General features: G+C 32.8%; 2 protein-coding genes across 2 annotated transcripts in view; both read right to left on the bottom strand.

Moving 5' to 3' along the window:
* The window catches only part of LOC125065469, a 59093-nt gene extending 54550 nt beyond the window's left edge, over window positions 1-4543 (bottom strand). Inside the window, exon 1 of the mRNA XM_047673061.1 lies at window positions 4272-4543. The gene's annotated coding sequence lies outside the window, so the exon portion shown is untranslated. The remainder of the gene's footprint in view (window positions 1-4271) is intronic.
* Window positions 4544-13001: 8458 nt separating this feature from the next.
* LOC125065125 (zinc finger MIZ domain-containing protein 1) lies at window positions 13002-22184 on the bottom strand. Its single transcript, XM_047672571.1, has 11 exons — window positions 21796-22184; window positions 21067-21215; window positions 17096-17225; window positions 16187-16949; window positions 15935-16067; window positions 15624-15834; window positions 15192-15532; window positions 14960-15107; window positions 14400-14738; window positions 13888-14091; window positions 13002-13636 (listed from the first exon to the last, which is right to left on the bottom strand). The coding sequence occupies exons 3-11, from the start codon at window positions 17192-17194 to the stop codon at window positions 13475-13477; spliced, it is 2400 nt and encodes a 799-aa protein (XP_047528527.1). The 5' UTR covers window positions 17195-17225; window positions 21067-21215; window positions 21796-22184; the 3' UTR covers window positions 13002-13474.
* Window positions 22185-22443: the final 259 nt, after the last annotated feature.

Genomic DNA, 22443 nt, shown 5'->3' with positions numbered 1-22443 from the left:
TATATATTTAATAATTTATGTAAATACATTAATGTACATTTTTTTATTATTATTCATTTAAATAATAATAAATAAATAAATAAATATTGAAGAACATCACATACATTACTCTGATCCCAATGTAAGTAGCTAAAGCACTTGTGTTATGGAAAATCAGAAGTAACGACGGTACCACATACACCCAGACCCAAGACAACATAGAAAACTAATGAACTTTTTCTACATCGACTCGGCCGGGAATCGAACCCGGGACCTCGGAGTTCGGGTACGAGTTTCGGGTACCCATGAAAACCGGTGTACACACTACTCGACCACGGAGGTCGTCAAATATCACTCATTATTCTGGACGATTTATTTTAGCTAAACATTTCATGTTATATATGCAAAAGACATATTTTTGTATGAATGTTAAGTAATATATACATATATAGATGCATTGTTAAAGAATTATCTCTACCTAAGTTTTTTCCAACATTAGTATGCGTCATCGCATTACTGTGACTGAATCATAATATTGGTGAACGTTCTTCCCATATTTATGACTAGATCCTCTATAAGGTAGACGTTAGCCATGTCTTGATCCTTATAACTGTTTATCAGCAAATAAAAAACGGAATATTCAATCAATCTTACTTTCTCAATCAAAAACAAGTGCATTCTTAAGAGAATAATTGTAATTCATAAATCTGTTGTCTTATACTTCTATTAAAATCAAATAATTGATGTGGGTGATATAATCAAGCTATTATTTATATAAATTTTACATTATTTACAACGCTCAAATATGTGATTATTAGTGGTCAATATTATTTTAACACTTTACTTACACTTATGTGTTACATCAATTTATAAAAATAAATATTAAAAAATGTGAAGAAACGAGTTTTAATTATGTTTTGTATTTAGTAAATTGTAGTATTTCATGTACATAATACTTATGGTAATAAATAAATACTGCAAACGAAAACGTCTGCGTTCGAGTTATGAAATAAAAAAACATATAAGTTGATAATTAATTTATATGTATGTACACCAATTTATTTCACCAATCTCTAAAGACTAAGATTTTTAATAGTACATTTTTTTTTGTATAAATTGAATTCATAGGTAAATTTTGTTTTACTTTTTTTTTGTTATGTGCGTACACGTAAAATGTGTCCGTAAGAAAAGGTTTCAACCAATGGAAAGAAATTAGAAATACCTAATTAAACTGTTACTAAATTTTATAACTTTGGTTAGTGCAATTACGAAACGATTATAACGCCTCTTGGCATTTATTTCTTATCGATTTCTAGAAGTTAACAATATAAATGTTACTATAGAAGGATATGGTTACAACTATGTTGTTATACTTGATCGCCCATCGCCATGCTTATACATGTTTTTGTTTTTGTTGCAGTTTCATTCCATCTGGTTGAGTTCATGGTTCGGGATGATAGATTACTATTTTTCTTGCTGACTTGATAACGATCTGTGGAGCTGTTCTGTAAGAACAAACTTAAAACTTGATGCAGAATTCGATCGTGAAATGACAAAGTGATATGAAATATGTGATGTCATAAGTTTTTTAAACATTTTACGGTGAGGTCGACTCGACCATCGGAGTGTGAAATTTATTTTTTGCAAATATCTTTACAGAATTAGGTAGGTTATCTATTCTCAGTTTAACGTTGCGTCTACACTAAAAGAAAGTTACTAACTTTTCTAATTTAAATGTACGAAATATCGTGTTATATTGTTGTTATATAGCTTTTTTTTGATCGTATAAAACAGTTTTTCCTTTTTCAAGCTCTTCCAAAAAAATAATGTAAAAATGGTACTTTCCATGAAAATTCTGATGTGTGAATTTATGAGTTTCGATATCGCTCGGATCAACATAAGTCTCTCATTAGTATTTGTTATATATGTATAAACCAAATATTATATCAATTATTAAGTTATAAAAATATTTGCCTTATTCAATTTTATACCTACTCGATCGGTGTACTTGCAACGGTAATTTTTGGATATTTATTTTGCTAACGTACATAACAAATTTATTAATCATGTAAATACTTGATTCTCGTTCTTCTCTGCCTAAACATACATATACCTATATAGACACCGCATGTTAGGAATCATTGTGTAACGGTTGGACGCTGCGTGTATGTCGAGGTATCTCATATTATTGCTTCGCATTTTTATATAGGTAAAGTACGTAATTAAATTAAACTTTAATTTTTATTATTGTTTACAGAATTAATGTAATCCTTAATTCTAATTCTTTTATTTAAAGAAGATTTTTTTTAATGTACCTAAGCAAAGTCAGTCTCAAGTATTATTCTTGTTTCTATGCGATTCGTATATCACGTACCATATTGGTTACAAAAGAAAGTTTAAAAACACTTGTAACATTTGTTTTTAATATTTTATTACAGTGTAATTTTTTACAACATTGTTACATGTATACAATTTAAGGTTTTCTATTAAAAGCATGTGAATGAAAAATAAATTAGCCGTGATTTGTCACGTTAAAGTAACATCTTCTTAATGTTAGAGTCACGTTCGGTTGTTACTTTTTACTTATATTTATATTTTATATATATACCATGAAAGTAACCTATCAGATATCTAATGAATCGTAAGTGAAAAATATTTTTACACGGTAGGATATTTTATTCATGCAGGACCATGTTGGCAAAAAAGCGTCGGCATATTGTGAGAACCATATTGAGGTCTCTAAACTTTCTAACTTTGTTTTAATTTTTATTTTTTAAATCGATTTGATTTATCGATTTATATATTTACAATATTAAAATAGATCGGAACATCAAAATGTCTTTATATTTCTTGCACTATTTGTTATATACCAATTTAAATTAAATTAGTATTTAACAAATAGTGCAAAGTAATAATTTAATTTATATTGGTTGTTTTAATTGATGTTACAAAACACAACTTTGGCGACGATTATTGGAAATATAATAAGCGCTGTTGTTGTTTATCATAAGTGATATGAGCCTGTGCAGAGAAGGTTTACTTGCGCAAAACCTGGATCCCACGCTTCTCAACATAATATAGTGGATAATGTGATATATGTTCCCAAGCGGGTTCTAAAGATGTTGTTAAAATTGTTATGTAAGTACACACTATTAAAAAATTAAAAAAAAAATCTTTAAATTTGATAAAACGAATGACTTCTTAGATGATAAATCACTTAGGGAATAAATCGCCTTCAGGCTTACAAATAGAAATAAAAATAATTGCTCCGCGAATAACAGTTGTTAAATAAAATAAAAATTTCGCTGAATTTCTTTTGCAGGTTCTTTCAGGTGTTTCTTTCAGAACCGATGATAGATTTTTTTTAGCAAAATTTAAAAAACTTTTTTATGTCTATATTGGATAAAGATTTTGGCTTTAATTATTTTTAAGTTATGTTTGGTATGATTATTATTTAGTTCGAAAAATGTGACGGGATAACTAAACATTTATTGTAATACGTTTAACGTATCACGCCGTTGCATTTATAAGACGGTTGCGTTAGCTTATATATACCTACTATATTATAAAATGTGCTGTATTTAGAACTTCAAAAGTAACAATAAAAATGTTTTGCAATAATATATGTGTAACTAGTTTTTACTTGACGGCAGAGTTTGCAAACACTATTCTATAAAATGCCAACTTTTATCTTTGTTTTGTTTTATAAAAATACACAAAAAACTGTCAAATTATACAGTCGAGGAAATATTTAAATATTATAACGATAGTATACATAACTGGTTTTCGATTATGCATATAATTTTAATTATAGTTCAAGTAAAACAATAGCTAAGTACTTAGATTAATAAAAAATCTAGACATAGCATAGTAGCTAATTGAAAAAAACATCACTAGTTAAAAAGTAAATAAATTAAAATTTTCGCTATATACTTTTTTCAGTGGATACGTTATTTTTAATTATTATGTAAACTAACGAATCTGTGTGTGGTCATCAAAAAAATAGTATTAATTTTATTAGATACAAACACCAAAGTAACGAATATATGTATACCTTGAGTAGAAGGAAATAATACATAATGATGTTGACTTTTAGTATAATCCATCCATGTTTTTATTCATTACGTGCAGATTGACGAGACAATATATTCGAATTGAGTATTTTCAGATATTTTTGCAAAATTACCTACTTTACATGCTACAGTACACTTTTTAAGCTAGTTTATTCATACATATTTGAACACAACGATATTAAAACATAATTACCTATATTAATAAATTCCCATACGTACCTCAACAATCAAGAAACAACGATGAAGTCCAACAAAAACTTAGTAAATAAACATGTTATTGCAACAAAAACAGACTCCTTGTAAAACTTCACTGAACACTTTAAAACTTACAAAAATAAATAAAATACACAATACATTGCTTTAATGCTTTCACGATTTAGAGGGTTGTAGTGCCTAGTATAATCGTTTTAAAAATTAAATAAAATAGTGACGTTCGTTCGATCGTTTCGTGTCGTTCAACCGGTAAGGCAAGTACGATACCTGTCCAAAGACCGTCGTGTTGTAGACTGGCCAATCGCTATTCACTAAAGTCTCTATCACAAAGAAGTCAAAGAACGGAACAAAAGTTATACATTACAGTACGTGTGTGAGAGAGAAAAAAGTTGCTGCCATCTTGTGCATGATACACGAATTATGAAATTATATTTTGAAAATAGGTACTACAAATTTAACTAAGTTTAATTTTATATTCTAAATAGAAGTTCAATGATTTATAAATTTGTAGAGCTAAAATATATTCTTTTTAGTTTGAGTGCGTAAGTAGAGCTTGGAATACTATAACAGTTTTACGATGTTCTAAGTCTAATTTAAATCATTAAAATGAAGTTATTTATAAATCTGTCAAATAGTTTTTACTATTTTTTTTTTTAATTTTTGTTTATGTAAATTTTAAAATATATTATAATATATGAGTTAAATATGGTACATACTTGTACCAAATTGTGTCAATAAATGACACAAAATATATATTTAGATTATTGAAAAGAAAGTAAGCAAGTTTGTTATTGCCACACACTAAACAAATAATAACAATTTAAATAACACCAAATCGTTATTCATAACTATAGGTAGCATTTTCAAAAAAAAAAAATGTTGTTACTTCTATTTAAATGAATAAATTATTCGATCATCTTACCTACAAAAATGCTTCCTTCGGAAACGCTAATCATTATATTAACAAATTTTACTCTTACTGGAATAGTCAATATAAAAAAATATTTTCGTAGTTGGCAGTCTATGGTGCAATAGGCTTTTTGACTAGTTTTTAAAATCTATTTTATATTATTAAATAGAGGTTAAGGAATCCAGTAAAGGTTGTTTTTTTTAATTCTAGTACATATTTGCTGAAAAATATCAAATTAAAAATTCCATATTTAAATAGGGCGCGAAAACGCTACTTTGACAATATGGTGCTGCAATGGGGTCGGTGACGTCACTTTCCTGTATTGTAATCTGTGGCACTTATAATCCATATACAGTAGGCAAACGAGGGTAACCAGCAAGTGACGTCATCATTAGCCCGACCAATCAGGAGCGTTTTGTGTCACGTGACAAACGTTTAAAAAAATGCATTTTTATTTATGGATTTTTGAATAAATTAATTATTTTTTTCAACTTTCGTTAATAAATAACCATTTTTAATTTCATAATATATTCTCATTACAATAATTGACACTTTATTTTTCGCATTGTCAAATAGCCTATTGGGGACTATTAGGCGTGTATTATGTTAATTTAACTTTAATAACCGTTTCAGAAACTGAATAGGAGTCATCGCTCGAAAAAGTATCTGTATGCCGAATCTACTAGATAAGGATCCCATAAGTGACTGCAACTGTATCTACCGCAACCTAAAATTAACATTTTATATAATATTTGGTTAACAGAATAATATGAAATCAGGCCTTTAAAAATAGCACTCTAATTCTGTTTCCCTCAACCGAGTATTTATCTGTTTCTTTCAAATTTTACAGGAGTGTGAAATGTAAAGAAACAGGCTAATACTAAATTTAGATGGCGCTGCTAGTAGAGACCAGCAGCGCCATCTACATTTCATACTGTTTGAGGTACACTTTTGGCATACCTACACAAATACTTTCTTACCTCTATACTCCATAACCATTATGTTAGTCTTAATCCTAAGACCGATAGATAACATAGACGCGACGCATTAATAACGCCATATAGGATAATACCAAATAGCATAGCAATACTATTTGCTCTAAGTATAAAACAAAAGCAAGCGCTCAGAATGAACTCTTAAAATTTACCATGTTGCGTGACGGTTCTGCAGAAATACGTCCAATGTTAAATAGTTTTTATAAAAAACAGAATTTAATTTACTTAAAACTATTTACTAATTAACCAATCATATTTATCTTGACATAATTAAACCACCACGTCATACTTACAAATCCAAATAAAACACAACAAACACTTTTAAAAATGATCAGTCGCGTCTACTATTCGAACTCTTAGCCCAAAAATAAAAACTAATGGTGGTTTAATTCAAATAAGTGCCCTTTGATTTTTTTGCTTTTTTTAGTTCTAGCTAGTTGTATGGATCAGGGATTCTTCTAAATATATAAATATAATATTATATTGTCAGATTTACATTTTATGTATAGAAAAAAAGAAAGAAAATTAACTAATTAGGATATATTGTGTGTAAAATCAAGTACCCTATTGTTTACAAAATTAAAAAGCTAATAAATATATTTTTATAACAACCAAATTCTTAAAATATTGGTGCCAAACCAAATTCTTAAAATATTGCATTTTGGCATTGTGTTCTTCGTATAGCAATCATGGTAGCGCATATTGTAAGAAAGAACGGCCCTTCAGCGGTGCACACCTCCTTCACAAATAATATGCTGTTATCGGTTGAGTTTGCTACCATCCGTGGGCTCCACGATAACCTCAATGCTGTCCACCGTCATCTTGAGACCGCACGGATGTTATCTCTTACGGAGACACAAATACTCTGACCTGTCGATATCTGTTGCCTGAATTATTTTGGCTACATACTTTGAGACTCCTTTAAAGCAAAAGCTGTTGACGAATGTTTGTTCTCAAGATGATTGCGTTGTTTGGAGGACCCCTCATTCTCCATCTTGGTGGTACATGTGGGCTTGGTTCGTCAGAGTCGAGTCTACGTGTGCCTCTTCAGATCCCAAAATATTGACTTGGAGACCAGCTGACTGTTTGTCCTTACCGATTGAACGACACGAAACAGTCAGCTCGTCTCCAACAAGCTGACTGTTTGACAGATGTTGCGCACAAGACGTTTCCTAACGCGGCATTAGTATTTTGGGGAGATATCAATGCTCATTATGAATCATAGTTGAACTCCTCCAAAACTGACCATCACGCATGACTTGACCTAACTGGTTGATCAGCCCACCAGGATCTAAGATATAGATGGGCAAGCGCCTTCACTACTATAGCTGCTGCTGAGTTCTCTCCCAGTAGAAATCAGATGAAGGTTCAGACTCCTCTATGTTATTCGAATCACTTCCTGATATCTACCAAAGTGCCACAAGCTGCTGCCTTCAGTAGTAGGCACACGTTGCATTTGGCACTATATACGCGATTACTTTGTGTTTATCCGACATCTAGCGCCGCTATTATTGCTGGTGAGGCCCTGTTGGGGATGGAGTACCACATTCCTAATTCAGATCTTATCAGTAGGGGTACGCGTAAACGTTTGTTCATTCGCGAATGTTCCGATGCTAGGTCATCGAAGAAGGCTGCATATCGCGCGTCGATCAACGGTTGTGTTAGGAGAGTTTCGCACATTGATTTACTGAAAGCAACCTACAACAAAGAATCCAAATCCTGAAGGAACACATACATTATCGTAAGCACCGATACACAAAGCATTGTTCAGATTAACCATTACCTTACAAAGGCGTCTTTCAAAGTCTGTTAAAAAAATCTACTAACCTTCGCTGTCACCGCTCAGATATCCGGATGGATCGCTGGCTCACAGACCGAAGGCCGATCTTTTGACAAAACTATTTGCATACATTCCTGTAATCACCACACAATACCTGACATTAAAATCAGGTAACGTTAGCTGCAATCACTTGGCGTACAGAAAACTAGCGGTCCTGATGGAAAACCAACTAGTCTTATATATAGTCTATAGTCTTGAAGAAGTGTGCAGTGGAGTCTCCAGTGTTAATGCGACCTTAATCCAAGAAATTCTAACAAGAAATTCTAATTCTATTACTAAAACAGCCTCACGAAAAATTATGGTCCTGAACAAAGTGCGGCATTTTTTCATGCCACAACAACTGCTACTGTTGTACGATTTTTGGGATGACTTCACTAGTGCTTCACTGAATAATAGTGGCTTTGAATCTGTTGCAACGACGTACGGTCCGCATTATTGGAAATGTCACAAACGCCTTCAAACCTTTACAATTGCGTCCAGAGATAGCATCACTGAGCGCTTTCTACCGACTGTTTGTCTGTATTACCGTTAGTGCTCTGAGGAATTATTTTCTGTAATTCCTACTGCCCTTTTCTCTTCCCTTGGCTCTAACCTAACCTAACCTAACTGTGACATCAATTTGGCAACTCCTTTCTTTGTCACACCGCTGAAAAATTGAATTATCTACCAGGATACGTGTTCTCCTCCTCTTATAACCTGGGTTCTTTCAAAGGAGGCGGGAAGAAGCATTTTGCGCCTGCACTAGCACTGAACTGCAGTTCATTCTTACTGACTGTACTGGCCCTTTTCGTTTGGACTCTACTACCACTTACCGTCAGGTGGAGTGAAGTCATATGCCTACCGGGAAAAAATAATCAACAAATACAAAATCTAAATTTGTTTTTGATTTTGGCTATGAAGTGTAATCTTATGTATAAATATTATTTCACTATTATTAGTCACGTAAAAACGGAGTTAATCTGAAATCTGCAATAAAAAGCATACGAAATGTTTTAAGTGTAAAATGGCACCACAATTATAATGGCGGTATACAATTTTTTTGTAAAGAGTTGTATATTTTTTTTCTAAGCGTGCGTGAGCTTGAAACATAATATATAATAAGATGATAATAAAGTTATTACAATAATTTTAATAAGAACAAAATCACTGTCCACTGCCTGGCTCGACAAGTTCTTATTAACCTACTCCGAGGAAAAAACATTTCAATGTAACCTAACAAAATTACAAAAACATTTATTGAGATTATGTGTTCCAAAACTTCAGTATCAAATAAACCTGAAATTAAAATCAAATATGTCTAAAAAATACTCTTAAAAATAATAATTCGTCCTCCTTTTATTATATTTGCGAACAGTTTTTACAAAATTTGAACACATCTAGACAAACGACATAATTAATAGATTAGACTTAGTGGCTCAGCACTTTTGAGGTTACGCATCGATTCACATTACCGCCTTCCGGAAGTTTATAGTCGCTTTTTCTTGTTTGTTAATATTTAGTGTTTTCTTTTGTAATACAATCTGATATTAGCTAGCTGTTATTTGTTATTATTTATAAAATATGCTCTTTTCCTGTTCATTTCAGATTATTTGTATTCCTCATTGGGTCGAGTCGTACATCATTGTAATGTCATAAAACCTACCTTTATTTTCGCGAAAGTTTATGTATCGTAATCGTAATCGTAATCTTCTTCTTTAACGATTAAATGATAGTCGTATTATTTTGATCTTCATTAGTAACAGTAGGTATGTATTTTTTAACTCGAAATAGTCATTTATGAACTTACTTTTTTTTAATTTAATTTAATAAAAGAAATAAAAAGAGTATAACTTTTTTTCCAATTCAGGTTTCACGGAGCTTCACATTAAATTTTCAAAGAGAACCTACATACAATAGTAATTATAATTAGGCGTTTTTAAACTGCATTTTCTTTGTATTTGAAATAAACAATTTTTAAATAATTTGTGATTCACCAAGTGTTTTTAAGTTCATTACATACTATAACATAATTTGTAAATCCGTAAATATTTATTTGTTTTTCCGGGAGTTCATTTCATACACTGGTAACTCTATAGAAGATCAGAGATCGGACTTTATAATTGAAAATTGATAATGTATAACTTGTACAAGTAATGTATACTTTTAACAAGTTTCTATTTATTTTTATATTTAGAATTTAAATGTTATGTAAAGGAAGAAGAATATTAGAAGAAGGTATAAGTTGTAATGTGCAGATATTTTAATTTTAAGTATTTAACTATTTAAAATAACAATAAAACAACTAGGTACCACATGAACTTCTATCGCGCAGACGTAAGTTATTTGCTATTAAATCTTTTTTAGAATAGTTATTGCTTATAATTTGCGATAAATATAAATGGAAATGACGAACGATGATGACGAATACGACATGCAGAACTGCAATTTGGAATAATAAACTTTCATTTAACACGGAAGACTCGTTCATAATAGATAGTAAAATGAAAGATCTATCGTAATGTTTTAAATTCCTTTTATTTTCAATAACATAAAAATGTTATGTTTTCCCATTTTACACATTTCAAAATGAATTCCAGTGGAAACCAACCTGATTAAGAATTATCATGTTAAGTTTAAAGTTTTACTACTAAAGTACAGTTTGGCTTTCCATGAACTTTGAGTCACGGTTACATTTTGTATTAAAATTGCTTCTTCACTTATTTCCAAATGCTGCTTCTTAAAATTGTATGAGCACAAAATCTACTTTATTTGACAGAAGTTCATTACAATATTCAACAAAATATATTGTAATAATTTACTCTCTTGGATGAATTACACATTTGATCTTTGCTTTCTGTACTGTGATATGCTATACATTTTTATGATATTTTTCATTTTATATAAACAAATTAATTTTTACCCTACAAAGGTAAAATTGTAAAAAAGTATGATTTGGTCTTGCAAAAATCTATGTGATAATCCATCCAATAGCAATATTCACTACAATAAATAGAACTAGCTAACTGGAATTGAAGGTCCCTTAAAAGTATGTATTTTAAAGTTAAAAGCTGTGATCAACTAGACTTACTGTTACCATTGACTTTAATAAGATGTAATGTCATTTTCATGTTTTAATAGAGGAATAATTGACCACGGCTTTGTATAAGACTTATTATATTGTTTTTCATAATAGTTGACTAACTCTAAAGAGGCGTCCATATTCATAGCATGAAGTAAAGATGCACAAATCACCAATTTTTTACAAAAGTTAGTGAGAAGTTATACATATAACTCTTAAGTTACAGATTATTTTAAAACTGTTCATTAACTTTAAAGAGTAAGTTATCACTGTAGGTTTTCAATATTCAAATGATTAGTTACTCTATATACTCCATTTTGATTGTATTTATACAAAGTTTAGAAACAAAGAACTGCCAAATAGACTTTTTAACATAAAAAGTTTAAGTGTGGTGATTGCAGATTGTAATAATAAATAAGTTTTTCATAATCAATTAGTATCTTCGGTTGTTTGAATAATATCATTATCTTCGGATTCAAAGCTTTTATACAAAAAAAGCAAATCCTTTTTTCTGTCTTTAAGAGTTATAAATAATCTCAAGGGTTAGTTAATTTATCTTTGTTTTGATTTAGTCTGGCTTGGCAGTTCAAAATAAGCAATGGAGTCAAAAATCTATTTTGTATTGATTTGTTTTATGGGAACTTAATTCCACTTAGATTTCAATAATTATTATTAAATTATCTCAAAATATAAATTATAATTGTTTAAATATTTTATAAACAAACATCTAATTAGAACCAAACATTTGAAAATATGTGAAACAAGTTCTTGTCAATACTATGCTCATCACAATTTCCTGATTTATCAGTTATTCAACAGTTAATAAAACTATATAATATAATATTTTAAAATAACATCTAGAGATAATTATATAATATATATGTCTGTATATATATTGTATTTATTGATTATTGCTTTCAATTAGACTTTCTATAGATGCATATAAAGTTGATATTGACAATGTAGAATTAAGATGAGCAAAGATTGAGAGGTTTTGCTAATAGCTTAGATTCAGAACTATAAGAAAAGCGTTTCAGAGTACAGAATCAAGTATATTTTTTGTTAATAAAACATTTCGTTTTATAATTTGACTAAGATATAATAAGTTTTTAAATTAAATTAAGAAGTCTGATGATTATTTTGTAATGAAATATTGAGCTATTAAATTTGACTAATTTTTTTAAATGGTAAATGGTATTCGAATGTTATAAGGCATATTGTCAGTACATCTGCACTCTGAACGCAACGACTTGTATATGGTATTTATAATTTGTATGTACATGTAAAACCATGTGTAGATTTTTAATTTAGTAATACTACACTAAAACTGGCCATCATATAAGTATCTGCCATGTTCTTCTAGATATAACTAGATAATATAATATTCTTAACTAGATTCTTATTTACAAATAATACAGTTCATTACTCTTTTATTTATAGAAATTAAAATATATTTCTATCATTCTTCGATTCACATAACGCAAAATAATTTAACAGAGTTCAATTTTGCACTCACATTTACAATATAGTTTAGTAACAAATGATTCGTTACGCAAAGTTGATTGGAAACAACTCATTTAGAATATATCACCCAAAAAGCGAGTAGCACTTTACTCACGTATCCTATACCTTACCATTTAAAAATGCAGAATATGCGAAAACGTCAATGAATATCTTACAATAAACGGCAATTGAACATTATAGTTCGCTCGCATTAAATAGGAACTATAAGATTCATGATGCCTCCCGCGACCGTCGCGATGCTTTAATCTATATTTACAGGCGGTGCGACGTCCTGTATGTTACCGAAATAACAATATGAATAAAATATATTCTTTTATTTACACATGATAAATTATTCACAAAGTATGGACACAAATCAAAAACTTTAATCGACGATAATATTATCAAATCGAATAAGAAGTTGAATTAGTATATAATTAATTTAAATTTGTGTTACATTTTAAACTACAGTTTAGAATAGCTTAGGTGCGCCACCGTGTTTGCGGCGGTGCGAGGAACTATACATGCACAACACCGCAGTGCATGGCGGGCGCCGCCCACGGCTCGTCTTAATACAATATTAACTATAATATTATACCTACTAAATTTTCTCCTGCGCCGTTGTTTTAACAAGACACACGTGACTATGTCAAATGTCGCTTTCTTCACTTTATAATGATTAATTTTAGAGTAATACATTTGGAAAAGTTTTGCGACACTCAACGTTTTCACTTCTGGAGAAGGAACTAAAATCTAGTATCACAATATCGGGCTCCACTTGTATGAAGAGCTGGATTTTGGCCGTACACGGCAAACACGTGGAAGCTGAATGACTAAACGAGATCTCTTCACCTCATTAGCTTTCATTCGTAAGATTGTGGCCCTCTCTTACATGATTCTGGTTCATTCGAAGAGAGCCAGGAGATCGTCAGAGGAAGGTGCCCGAGGTGGATGAGAACCAGCTGACGATGAAGATGAAGGCGGAGTTGCCAAAAGCTCTCCGAGTGCAGGTGCATCCAAATAAGAAAGCAATTCCATCGGGTCAACACTCGTCTCCGGAAGCAACTGTAATGATGAATAATCAATTAGACATTAAGACATCACCTCCACCAAAATAAATTGGTGTTAATTATAAGTTAATGTTAACACGTGTTGATTTGGACAAGTTTTATTTTGTCTTTTAATAACAAATAATATTGTGTAAAATCCTATGTTTAGGCGTGCTATAGGATTTTTTTATGAAATACCTAAAACAATTTTTTAAATTGTCTTATTTTATCTACTTTGTTTGAATATTTTTTTGCAGATATACTCACATTGAGATTATCGGTGCCTTCCCCATCTATAACGGCTGCGGGATCAAAGTTGAGGTCAGCCGGGATGTCGACATCTGTGAGTGGATGATGGTCAACAGAGGGCGGACCGGGCGTATGACTGGAGCCCGGCGTGTGTGCGCCGCCGCCTCCCCCCGGCGTGTGGGCAGAGCCCGGCGTGTGCGGCGTGTGAGGTGTGTGCGGCATCTATTGTTTTTTTTAAATCATTTATTATAGGCAGGCAGACTAGCAAATGAGCCACCTGATGGTAGGTGGTCAACTTCGCCTATATACACAGGCACTGCAGAAGTGGTCAACTTTCCTTACACTGTAAATACAGCATCCTACTGTAATTATATATTGGCTACACATCAGATCACAAAAATACAAAGGATTTGGACAGTTTGGTGTTAGGATAATTATTGAGTTAGAATACTTTACTTTACCTAGTTAAAACATAATTATAATACTTATTATAATAAATCGGTATTTATTTATTTAGTACGGTTACTAACCTGCTCGTTTAGACTTTTCTCCATTGCATTAAGGGGATCTAAAGAGTTTACGCTCTCATTCAAGTGTGAAAGTGGCCCATTGCCTGCATATTCGTTGCTGCCTGGACCATTGCTCATACCGAAGTCATAGTTTTGATTACTCGACCCGGAGTTCCTGTTTTGGCCTCCTTGGTTGTATGACGAAATCATAGAACCGCTAGCAATTGTGTTCATATCTGGAGGTAAATAGGGTGATAGAGCTTGATTCATGTCCCAATTATTCATTGTTGGCATATTCATTGATCCAGGTGACACAGCTTTACTTCTTTTCCCAGGTGTATCATTGCTATCATCTTCTTGCTGCAAAGTAAATTTTATTGACTATTAATGTTAGTTAAGTAACATTTTAATCAAACAAAAGTCTAGTTTTTAATTTGTAACAAAACAAGAAATATTATAGGTAATTCATTACAATAGTATATTTGAATATTACTATTTTCGCATTCACGATATATGTACAATGTACATACATATATAGAAACATAAACAAAAAATATTTTATTTAAAGTATTTTTGCTTACCTTGATACCAGCATTAGTGTTTATCTTAGTAGCTTTCCAATTTGCCCCACTATCGATCGTTACTTCATCAACATCAGAAGTGTTTAAGGTATTTAGGATACCCCACATGTACTGATCCACTTCTAAGCCTTCTAACTGAGCAGGTTTACTGTAATAGAAAAATATAATATAATTTTTTTTATAATTTTCCACACTTACAACTAGAAGAAATATAAAATAAAATATCACTTACTTGCAAACTGGACATCGCCATGATCCTCTCTCACAATTAAGTTGTAGGTACGATTCTAAATCAAAACATTGTATATGTTTACATTCATGCCCTCGCGCGGGTAATGTTATTTTCTTAAATGTGATTGGACACTTTAAAGATACTTTCAAGGCTGTTTGTTCAACACTGTCTCTATCACTTGTGGGGTTAGAACCATTGTTAGGGTTGACTGGAGTTTGATTAAAGTTCATTTTAATCTTAGCAATGCAATGGTCTGCTGTAAGCAACCGCTTTCTTAGTAGTCCTTGTAGTACGCTTCGTACGCTCGGCCGGTGTACTAATTGTAAAACAAACAAATGTGACTGAAAAGAGAAATTAATATTTTATAATTTTTCTCAGATTATTGTTAATATTTTGGTAGAATTAGTGTATATTTAAAGACTATTGACTTACACAACAACAAGCGGAGACGGTAATCTGTATCGTATTCCTGCCAGGTTGGCATACTTCTTTCAGGTACAATGGTTTGTGCGAGGTTTTGTTTTCTCCTCGATCAATGATTAATGGCGTTGCATTTACAGAAACTTGCACACTTGCAGGCCAGTTAGTGTTCATTTGCCGATCTTCATGATGAAAGCATTTAAGTTGTAGCTCCAGATCAGATCTGCAAGTGGTGATAAAAATATGTTTCACTGTGTTTTTAAATAAAGAACTTTGCATTAAGTTTTTATTATATATATAAAATAGATGCGATAAATGTTTACCTCCATATAAGTGTTGAGTGAACCGTAGGTTTTAATTGGAATACATGGTTGCTAACTGCTAAATTATGTTCTAATCTAAAAGGTGGTAATATAATACCATCTCGTACGGGGAATGTTAACCGGAGCTCATCATCTGGAAAGAAATTAAACAATTAATTACACTGTATTAAATATAGTACTTTACTTTGACATTCATCAATCATTAGAAATTCATTTTTAATTATAAGTTGATCAAATTAATGCGTTTCTTACTTTGCATGCCGATCGGTGGTTTCAGTTCATTAAAGTGAGGTTTAACATCGGCATTTGGACTGATGTAAGGTGGCATACTGCTCGCAGGCGTAAGCGGAGGAGTAGGGTTTCCGGGCACCGGACTATGCTGATAACTCATATTGGAACGCATAGCTACTTCTTGTGCAAATTGTCCGCCATATTGGCTACCGTATTGTCCATTTCCAGCTTGATGCTGTGGGAATTGATTCGGAACAGCACTATTGAAGTATTGGCCTTGGTTTGAATAGGGTGGCGTGGACTGCCTCATGGTAGTTCTCATTCCAGTGTTAAAATTACCACTTGGACCGAGAGGTTGTTGGGGTGGATATTGACTCTGAAAACTTGGTCTTCCTCCGTATCCTGTGGGATATTGGCCAGGTCCGGGACCAAAGCTAGGTTGTGCCCCCATATATTGAGTTTTCCTGGATCCCATAAGCATTGTTCCTGAAGGATACGGCGTATGTCGCCTTTGGTATCCAGGTCCCATTTTCGCTGATCCGCCCATTTGTCCTGGACCCATTTGTGAAGACATCATATTAGCGTGCATGCCCATGTTGGCCATTTGAGCCATAGGATTCATGCCATTCATCGCGTTTCCCATCTGGCCCATGCCAGTCATGCCATTCATGCCGCCATTGCCGCCCATTCCCATTCCCGTCATAGCGGGGTTATGGCTGCGTTGCTGACCGTAGCCGTTCATCGCACTATACTGGGGATTTCCCATAGTCATATTGTTTTGCATCTGAAAAGTTATATTACAAATCAATATATTGACCCTCGCAATCTAACTATTTTATAAAGGAAAAGAACTTCCTCTATAGAAGGTAAAGCAATCAACTAATTCAATATCGAGCCGTGCTTTAAGAATTCGTCTTAAATATTATTTACCTGCGAGAAGGGCTGCGAGTCCTGCATCGCGGCCGTCGTGGCCGCGGCGACCATCGCGGCGGTGGCGCCGAACTGCGCGTTCTCGCCCCCGCCGCTCATCGCGCCCGGACCGCCGGCGCACCCATAGCCGCTTTAGAACAAATGCATAATGTTAAATATCGAATTCGTTTAATTGTTGAAAAATCTAATTGAAAAAAATTATGAAGACACTTTCTGTTGTCTCATGAAAATAGTCATGGTAGTGGGTATTAATCGTTGTGGATTTTAGTATCGATACAAAGGCACAACAGAAACAAAGTTTTAATAGAAAAGAGCTTGTAAAAAGGTTGCCTTTAGCCTGCTTACGCGTTTCGGGGAAACCGATGTGCGGAATGAATTTCAACTTAAACTTTACAATGAACCGAACCGAATTCAAAACACAAAATATGTATTTTCATTTTATCCAGCTTATACGTTTGTATAGTTTTGTATCGATTTAGTAACAAATATTAATATAGTAATATAGATACATTTATATATATTATACTAGAGTAACTCGTCATACTATTGTTACAAACCCAGAGCACATACTAAAACGTGAAATCATTGTAGTTAATTTTATTTCACCTACGATATGAATAGTTTCTATTCCATTGCAAGTGGCCTTGCAGAGTCTTACATTTTACATTCCACGCGTTAACGCATCGATTATTAATACACTCAAACCCAATATTCAACCCGAATTTTATTGACGTAAGACATTTTTTAGAACGTACAGAGATCTTATTATTATATGAACAATGACGAAAAAAAAAATCAATATGTTCATATACAGTGAGTGACGTGTTACCCCTGTGTTTCAATCGGGATGTGTGTTTGATTTTTTCTACGGTGCCGGAGTGGGAGAACATTTCATGTGAACTGCTTTTGGGGCGAATTCCCGAGCCTTCCCGGAGCCCTTTCTAATAATTCCCATTCGACAAATGCCCGACAAACACTCGCACGGGCTTATTGTTACTTGCGCTTCTGTAGTAGTGCTACAATGTGGACTATTGTGTTACGGGATATTTTTATAATGAATATAAACTCACACAAAAACAATATGAGAACAAAGTTTTATTGTAACTCTTTAAAGAAGGCGTGGAAACGAAACTTAATTATAATGAATGTGTAAATAGTTTAAAACATAAAAATATTATAATATAAAAGAATTAACTTTGTAGCTATGAAAATCCGTTTTGGTTAATATAAATGCCACTTTAGAATACTTCAAAATAAATAACTTAACAGATACTTAGTAGCGTCGACAGCCAATAAACACAAGTCAACAACGCTCAACTCGTCGCGTCGCTTTACAATACATCGACACTGCAGATGATTTACAAGGGTCTTTTCTTAGGTAAACTCGGCCCGACCTACACTTCTTTTTATAGATTTGTCTGAGACTTTTTCTTTTTGCCGATCACAGAGCGCGACCGACAAAAAATCAAGAGTGTTCTGCATCCTGGTTTTTTTTTAAAGAGGTACCACATCCGAATAATAACTTACGTTCTGCTCAAAATATTTTGGGTCTTGAAAGCAAGCTATTTCTTTTGTGACGATTCTTGGAACATGTCTTTACAATAGCAATGTTAAGTACAGGACACATCGACGATATGTATTAGATTTAGTGTTTTTAATTTAATTTATTATATAATATCGTAGTTTCGACGTCCCACATGTATTATTTCTCAATTGCCGTAGGACGCCTAAATAAATCATTTTGAATGACTACGGTGCTATTTTCAGAAGCTGGAAGGTGTTTGGCATACTATTGAGAGATGGGCGAGTAACATGTAGGTATTTTGATACATAGACTGCAGTTAATTTTAGATTGTTGCGCAGACGTGGTGAATTCTTAGCTAATTGGCAGTAGCTAGATAATCACGTGTAATTTTGATTTCTTTAAAAACCTTCTATTCCGATGATACTAAATAACCGTTCCATGTATTTTTAAGTACAGATATAACTTATTTCATAGGTTACTATATTAGGCGAAAACTTGCTAAATATATTTTTAAATTGATAACATTATGTTAAATTTCTACTGTTAGCTTTGTTTTGAAAGATTAACATGATGTTAAATAAGGTATTAATCATTATAAGTTTCGTATAGATTGTAAATGAGTTAGCGTGAAGCCATGGCATGTTCGCCCCTATGTAAGCTGACAGTTGGTCACCCCCCTTTGAACGCTACTTCAAAATTGTGAGCACATTGTTCATACAATATAGTATTATGGTTTTTACGTCGTAAAATTGCCAAATAATTAATTACGCCACGTCCAAAAATATTTGTTACAAAAATGTTGCACATTAATATATGACATGGAAAAGAATAAGTTTACAAATATTATACTATTAATTAAATACCTCATTATTATAAACCAATTTCGTTAAACTTAACCAAACTCTCGTTTTAAAATGCTAAAGTAATATTAAAGCTCGATACATACATTTGTATTGTTTGTTATTGCATCGATTTTTATCTTATTTTTGTCAATTGACACCCGAGTTGGGAACGAATGAATCATGCTTCAAGGAGCAAATTCCGGGGGTTGCAAATGGAGGCAAGCGTTCTGGGGTGAATACGACACAATGAGCGGGAAGGGTCGACTAGGCCGAGTCGCCCGCTTAGGGTAAGTGGGCCTGCTCACGTCAATATGGGGCTTTATTACGATACTGCGATAACAATTTGTTTTTCCGTATAAGATAAATTAAATCTATTAATAGTTTTTACGTATTGATAATTAAATTAACTTATAAGTTGTATACTAATATAGATTTACGGTCTTGCTGGTACTCAATTCCAACACATTTCATTTTATACTTTTTTTAAATATATATACATATATAAATCAATTGTAAGCGATAATCTGATGTCTCTTCGAGTAATTAGCATAAGTTTACGAATGTATCAAGGAAATTTTATGTTGTCATGTTTCGTTTAAATTTTAAAATATATTACAAGCGTTTAAAAAACAGAATTCTGCATGACATTAATCGATGTCGCATCTGCCTTTAAGAATTATTGTATTTAAATATTTTTCGTTTATAATCAATTTCTAAAACGTCACTATATTCTATATTTAGTTGTTTAATTTTATTGGCGATATAGAAGCATTAAAATAATTTTAATGAGCCTTTAATTAGTCGATGCGCTTAGTGTGTTAATGTGTTGTTTGTTTGTGTTTATTGTAAGAGCTAAAGTGCAGTCACCGCTTGCATTCCCATCTCGCGTAAGTGTGAGTGTAAGTAGTAGTGTGTGCGTTAGTTTGTCGTAGTGTGCGTCAACATTTGATGGTGTGCGTGCTTGGTGCCGAAAGCGTCTGTGCGTGTGAATGGAAGAGCACATTTCCATTTCTTTCATTATAATTGCAGCGATGTGCATCGCGCACTTAAATAGTTACATTTTTGCATTGTACTGTTACTAATCTTTTAATAACTAAGCGATTGGATGATTTATTAATTATTCACGTATTTTTTTAATTTAAGTAAATATCGACTGATATAATTTTTTTAAATTAATAAGCATTATAATTTTACATGTCGTACACCTGCGGTATTTTAAGTATACGTTATTTTTGATTTTATTGCTTGTTAACTACGATAAGGTAAGCAAAGGTAAGCGAGTCACGTTTCAGCGTTTTGTTGAAATGTAAACAAACTTATTCCGGATAAGATAAAAACATTCTATGCAGTATAAACGTGGTTTTGGTTTTATTATATAAAAATACAATGTTTTAGAATTGTTAACGTTAAGTTTTCAAATTTATGACAGTAAATTCATCTGAGATAAAAAGTTCCTTTTAAATTAATTTTGATTTTAACTGATAAAGCCAATCAATAATAAATTCCACAGCAATAAAAATATTTTTAATTTTTTTTGAAAAATAAAAGGATTGTTAAAAATAAAATTTATAATTGAATTATATTTTTTGTACTTCACTACTTACCTTGGCGCGTTGACTCTGTAGCCTATGTTATCGTGCAGAATATGATGTTTTTCAGAATCGGGAGCGTGTGCTCCCACGTAGCTTATGTTCGTTCCCGCGTATCCTGCCGTATTACCAGAGTTCGCCGTCCTGTCGTTTCAACGCACCCCCTGAAACACGATGCACTTCACTGTAGATAACCTTCATGATGCTCAGCTGGCCTTGTTGTCAACGCAAAATCAATTGATTCAACCCGTTTCCTTTTATTGTCGTGCATTCGTGTCACTTGCGCTCGATCGTTCTCAATTTTAATGTTAACGTTAGACGAAAGTTTTCAGACTAACTAGTCGTCATAACTTTAAACGACGAAACGTTCATCATAACACGAATTTACACGTTGAATTTTATAATTTTATATTCGTAGGTACGCTAAAAATTTTTAAGCTTTAAAACAACAACACTTGGTGTTAGAAAAATCACACAAATAGTGGTGTGTAACGGTGTTTTTTTATTTTTATTCTCCAGTTTTTATGTGTCGATGAACGGTTCGATCGTCGTGTTCTTTTTTTTTTTTGATCAGCTGAGGCAAATGTAGCGTAGCATAAGCCTACGAGCGTTTTAAACGTAGCACAAATAAAATTTTGAAAACCTTTAAAAATATATAAATATATTTATATATTTTTTAACTTCAACTTAAACGAATATTTAGCCAAAATTTAAAAATATATTTTAGCAACTTCCATCACACACCTTGAAAGTTTTTATTTAATGCACTTCTATTCCTTTATCAATCATGAGCACTTCCAATGTTAGCAGTAAAAAAATCCCGATATCTTCTTCAAAATCCAATTTTTAAACCACTTAGCAATCCTTTCGGTAGTTCACTGCACTGTTTTGGTTCCTTAAAATTAAATTGTCACTGCACAATTCAAGAGTAGCATCCAAATCCAATATTGTTTGTATTTGTCACTATATTTAAGCATTAGGTACTAATATTAATTGTTATCGTCCATAAACGACTGACTTTAAATTCAACGAAACATGATAGACGTGTTGCACGAGTGCCGACGCCAACGTCACTGACATCAAACAACCACACGTTCGACCGTCAAAGGTAACACTGGCTGGCAAACCGGCGACGGTGAGTGAGAGGTTGCGCCGCGGGGCGCTCCCACCCCGCGCGACGTTGCCAGCTCGCTGCGATAAAGTGGCGCACCCCCGCGTCCCCCACCGTATGTCGACGTCTCGGCATTCGGTACTCGGCAGAGCTCGGGCGCCATCGTCATCAAGTCGACTCCCTACCCCACCCCGCGTACTCGATGTTTCATTTCACGTAACGGTCCTCAATCGAGCGCGATACTGCGAGTATGATAGTCGCAGTGATCTTTCATCCAATGC

The sequence above is a fragment of the Vanessa atalanta genome, chromosome 7 (assembly GCF_905147765.1).
Source record: "Vanessa atalanta chromosome 7, ilVanAtal1.2, whole genome shotgun sequence".
Classification (NCBI taxonomy): Eukaryota; Metazoa; Arthropoda; class Insecta; order Lepidoptera; family Nymphalidae; genus Vanessa; species Vanessa atalanta.
Note: the sequence above shows the minus strand (reverse complement) of the source record. Positions and strands in the feature narration are given on the sequence as shown.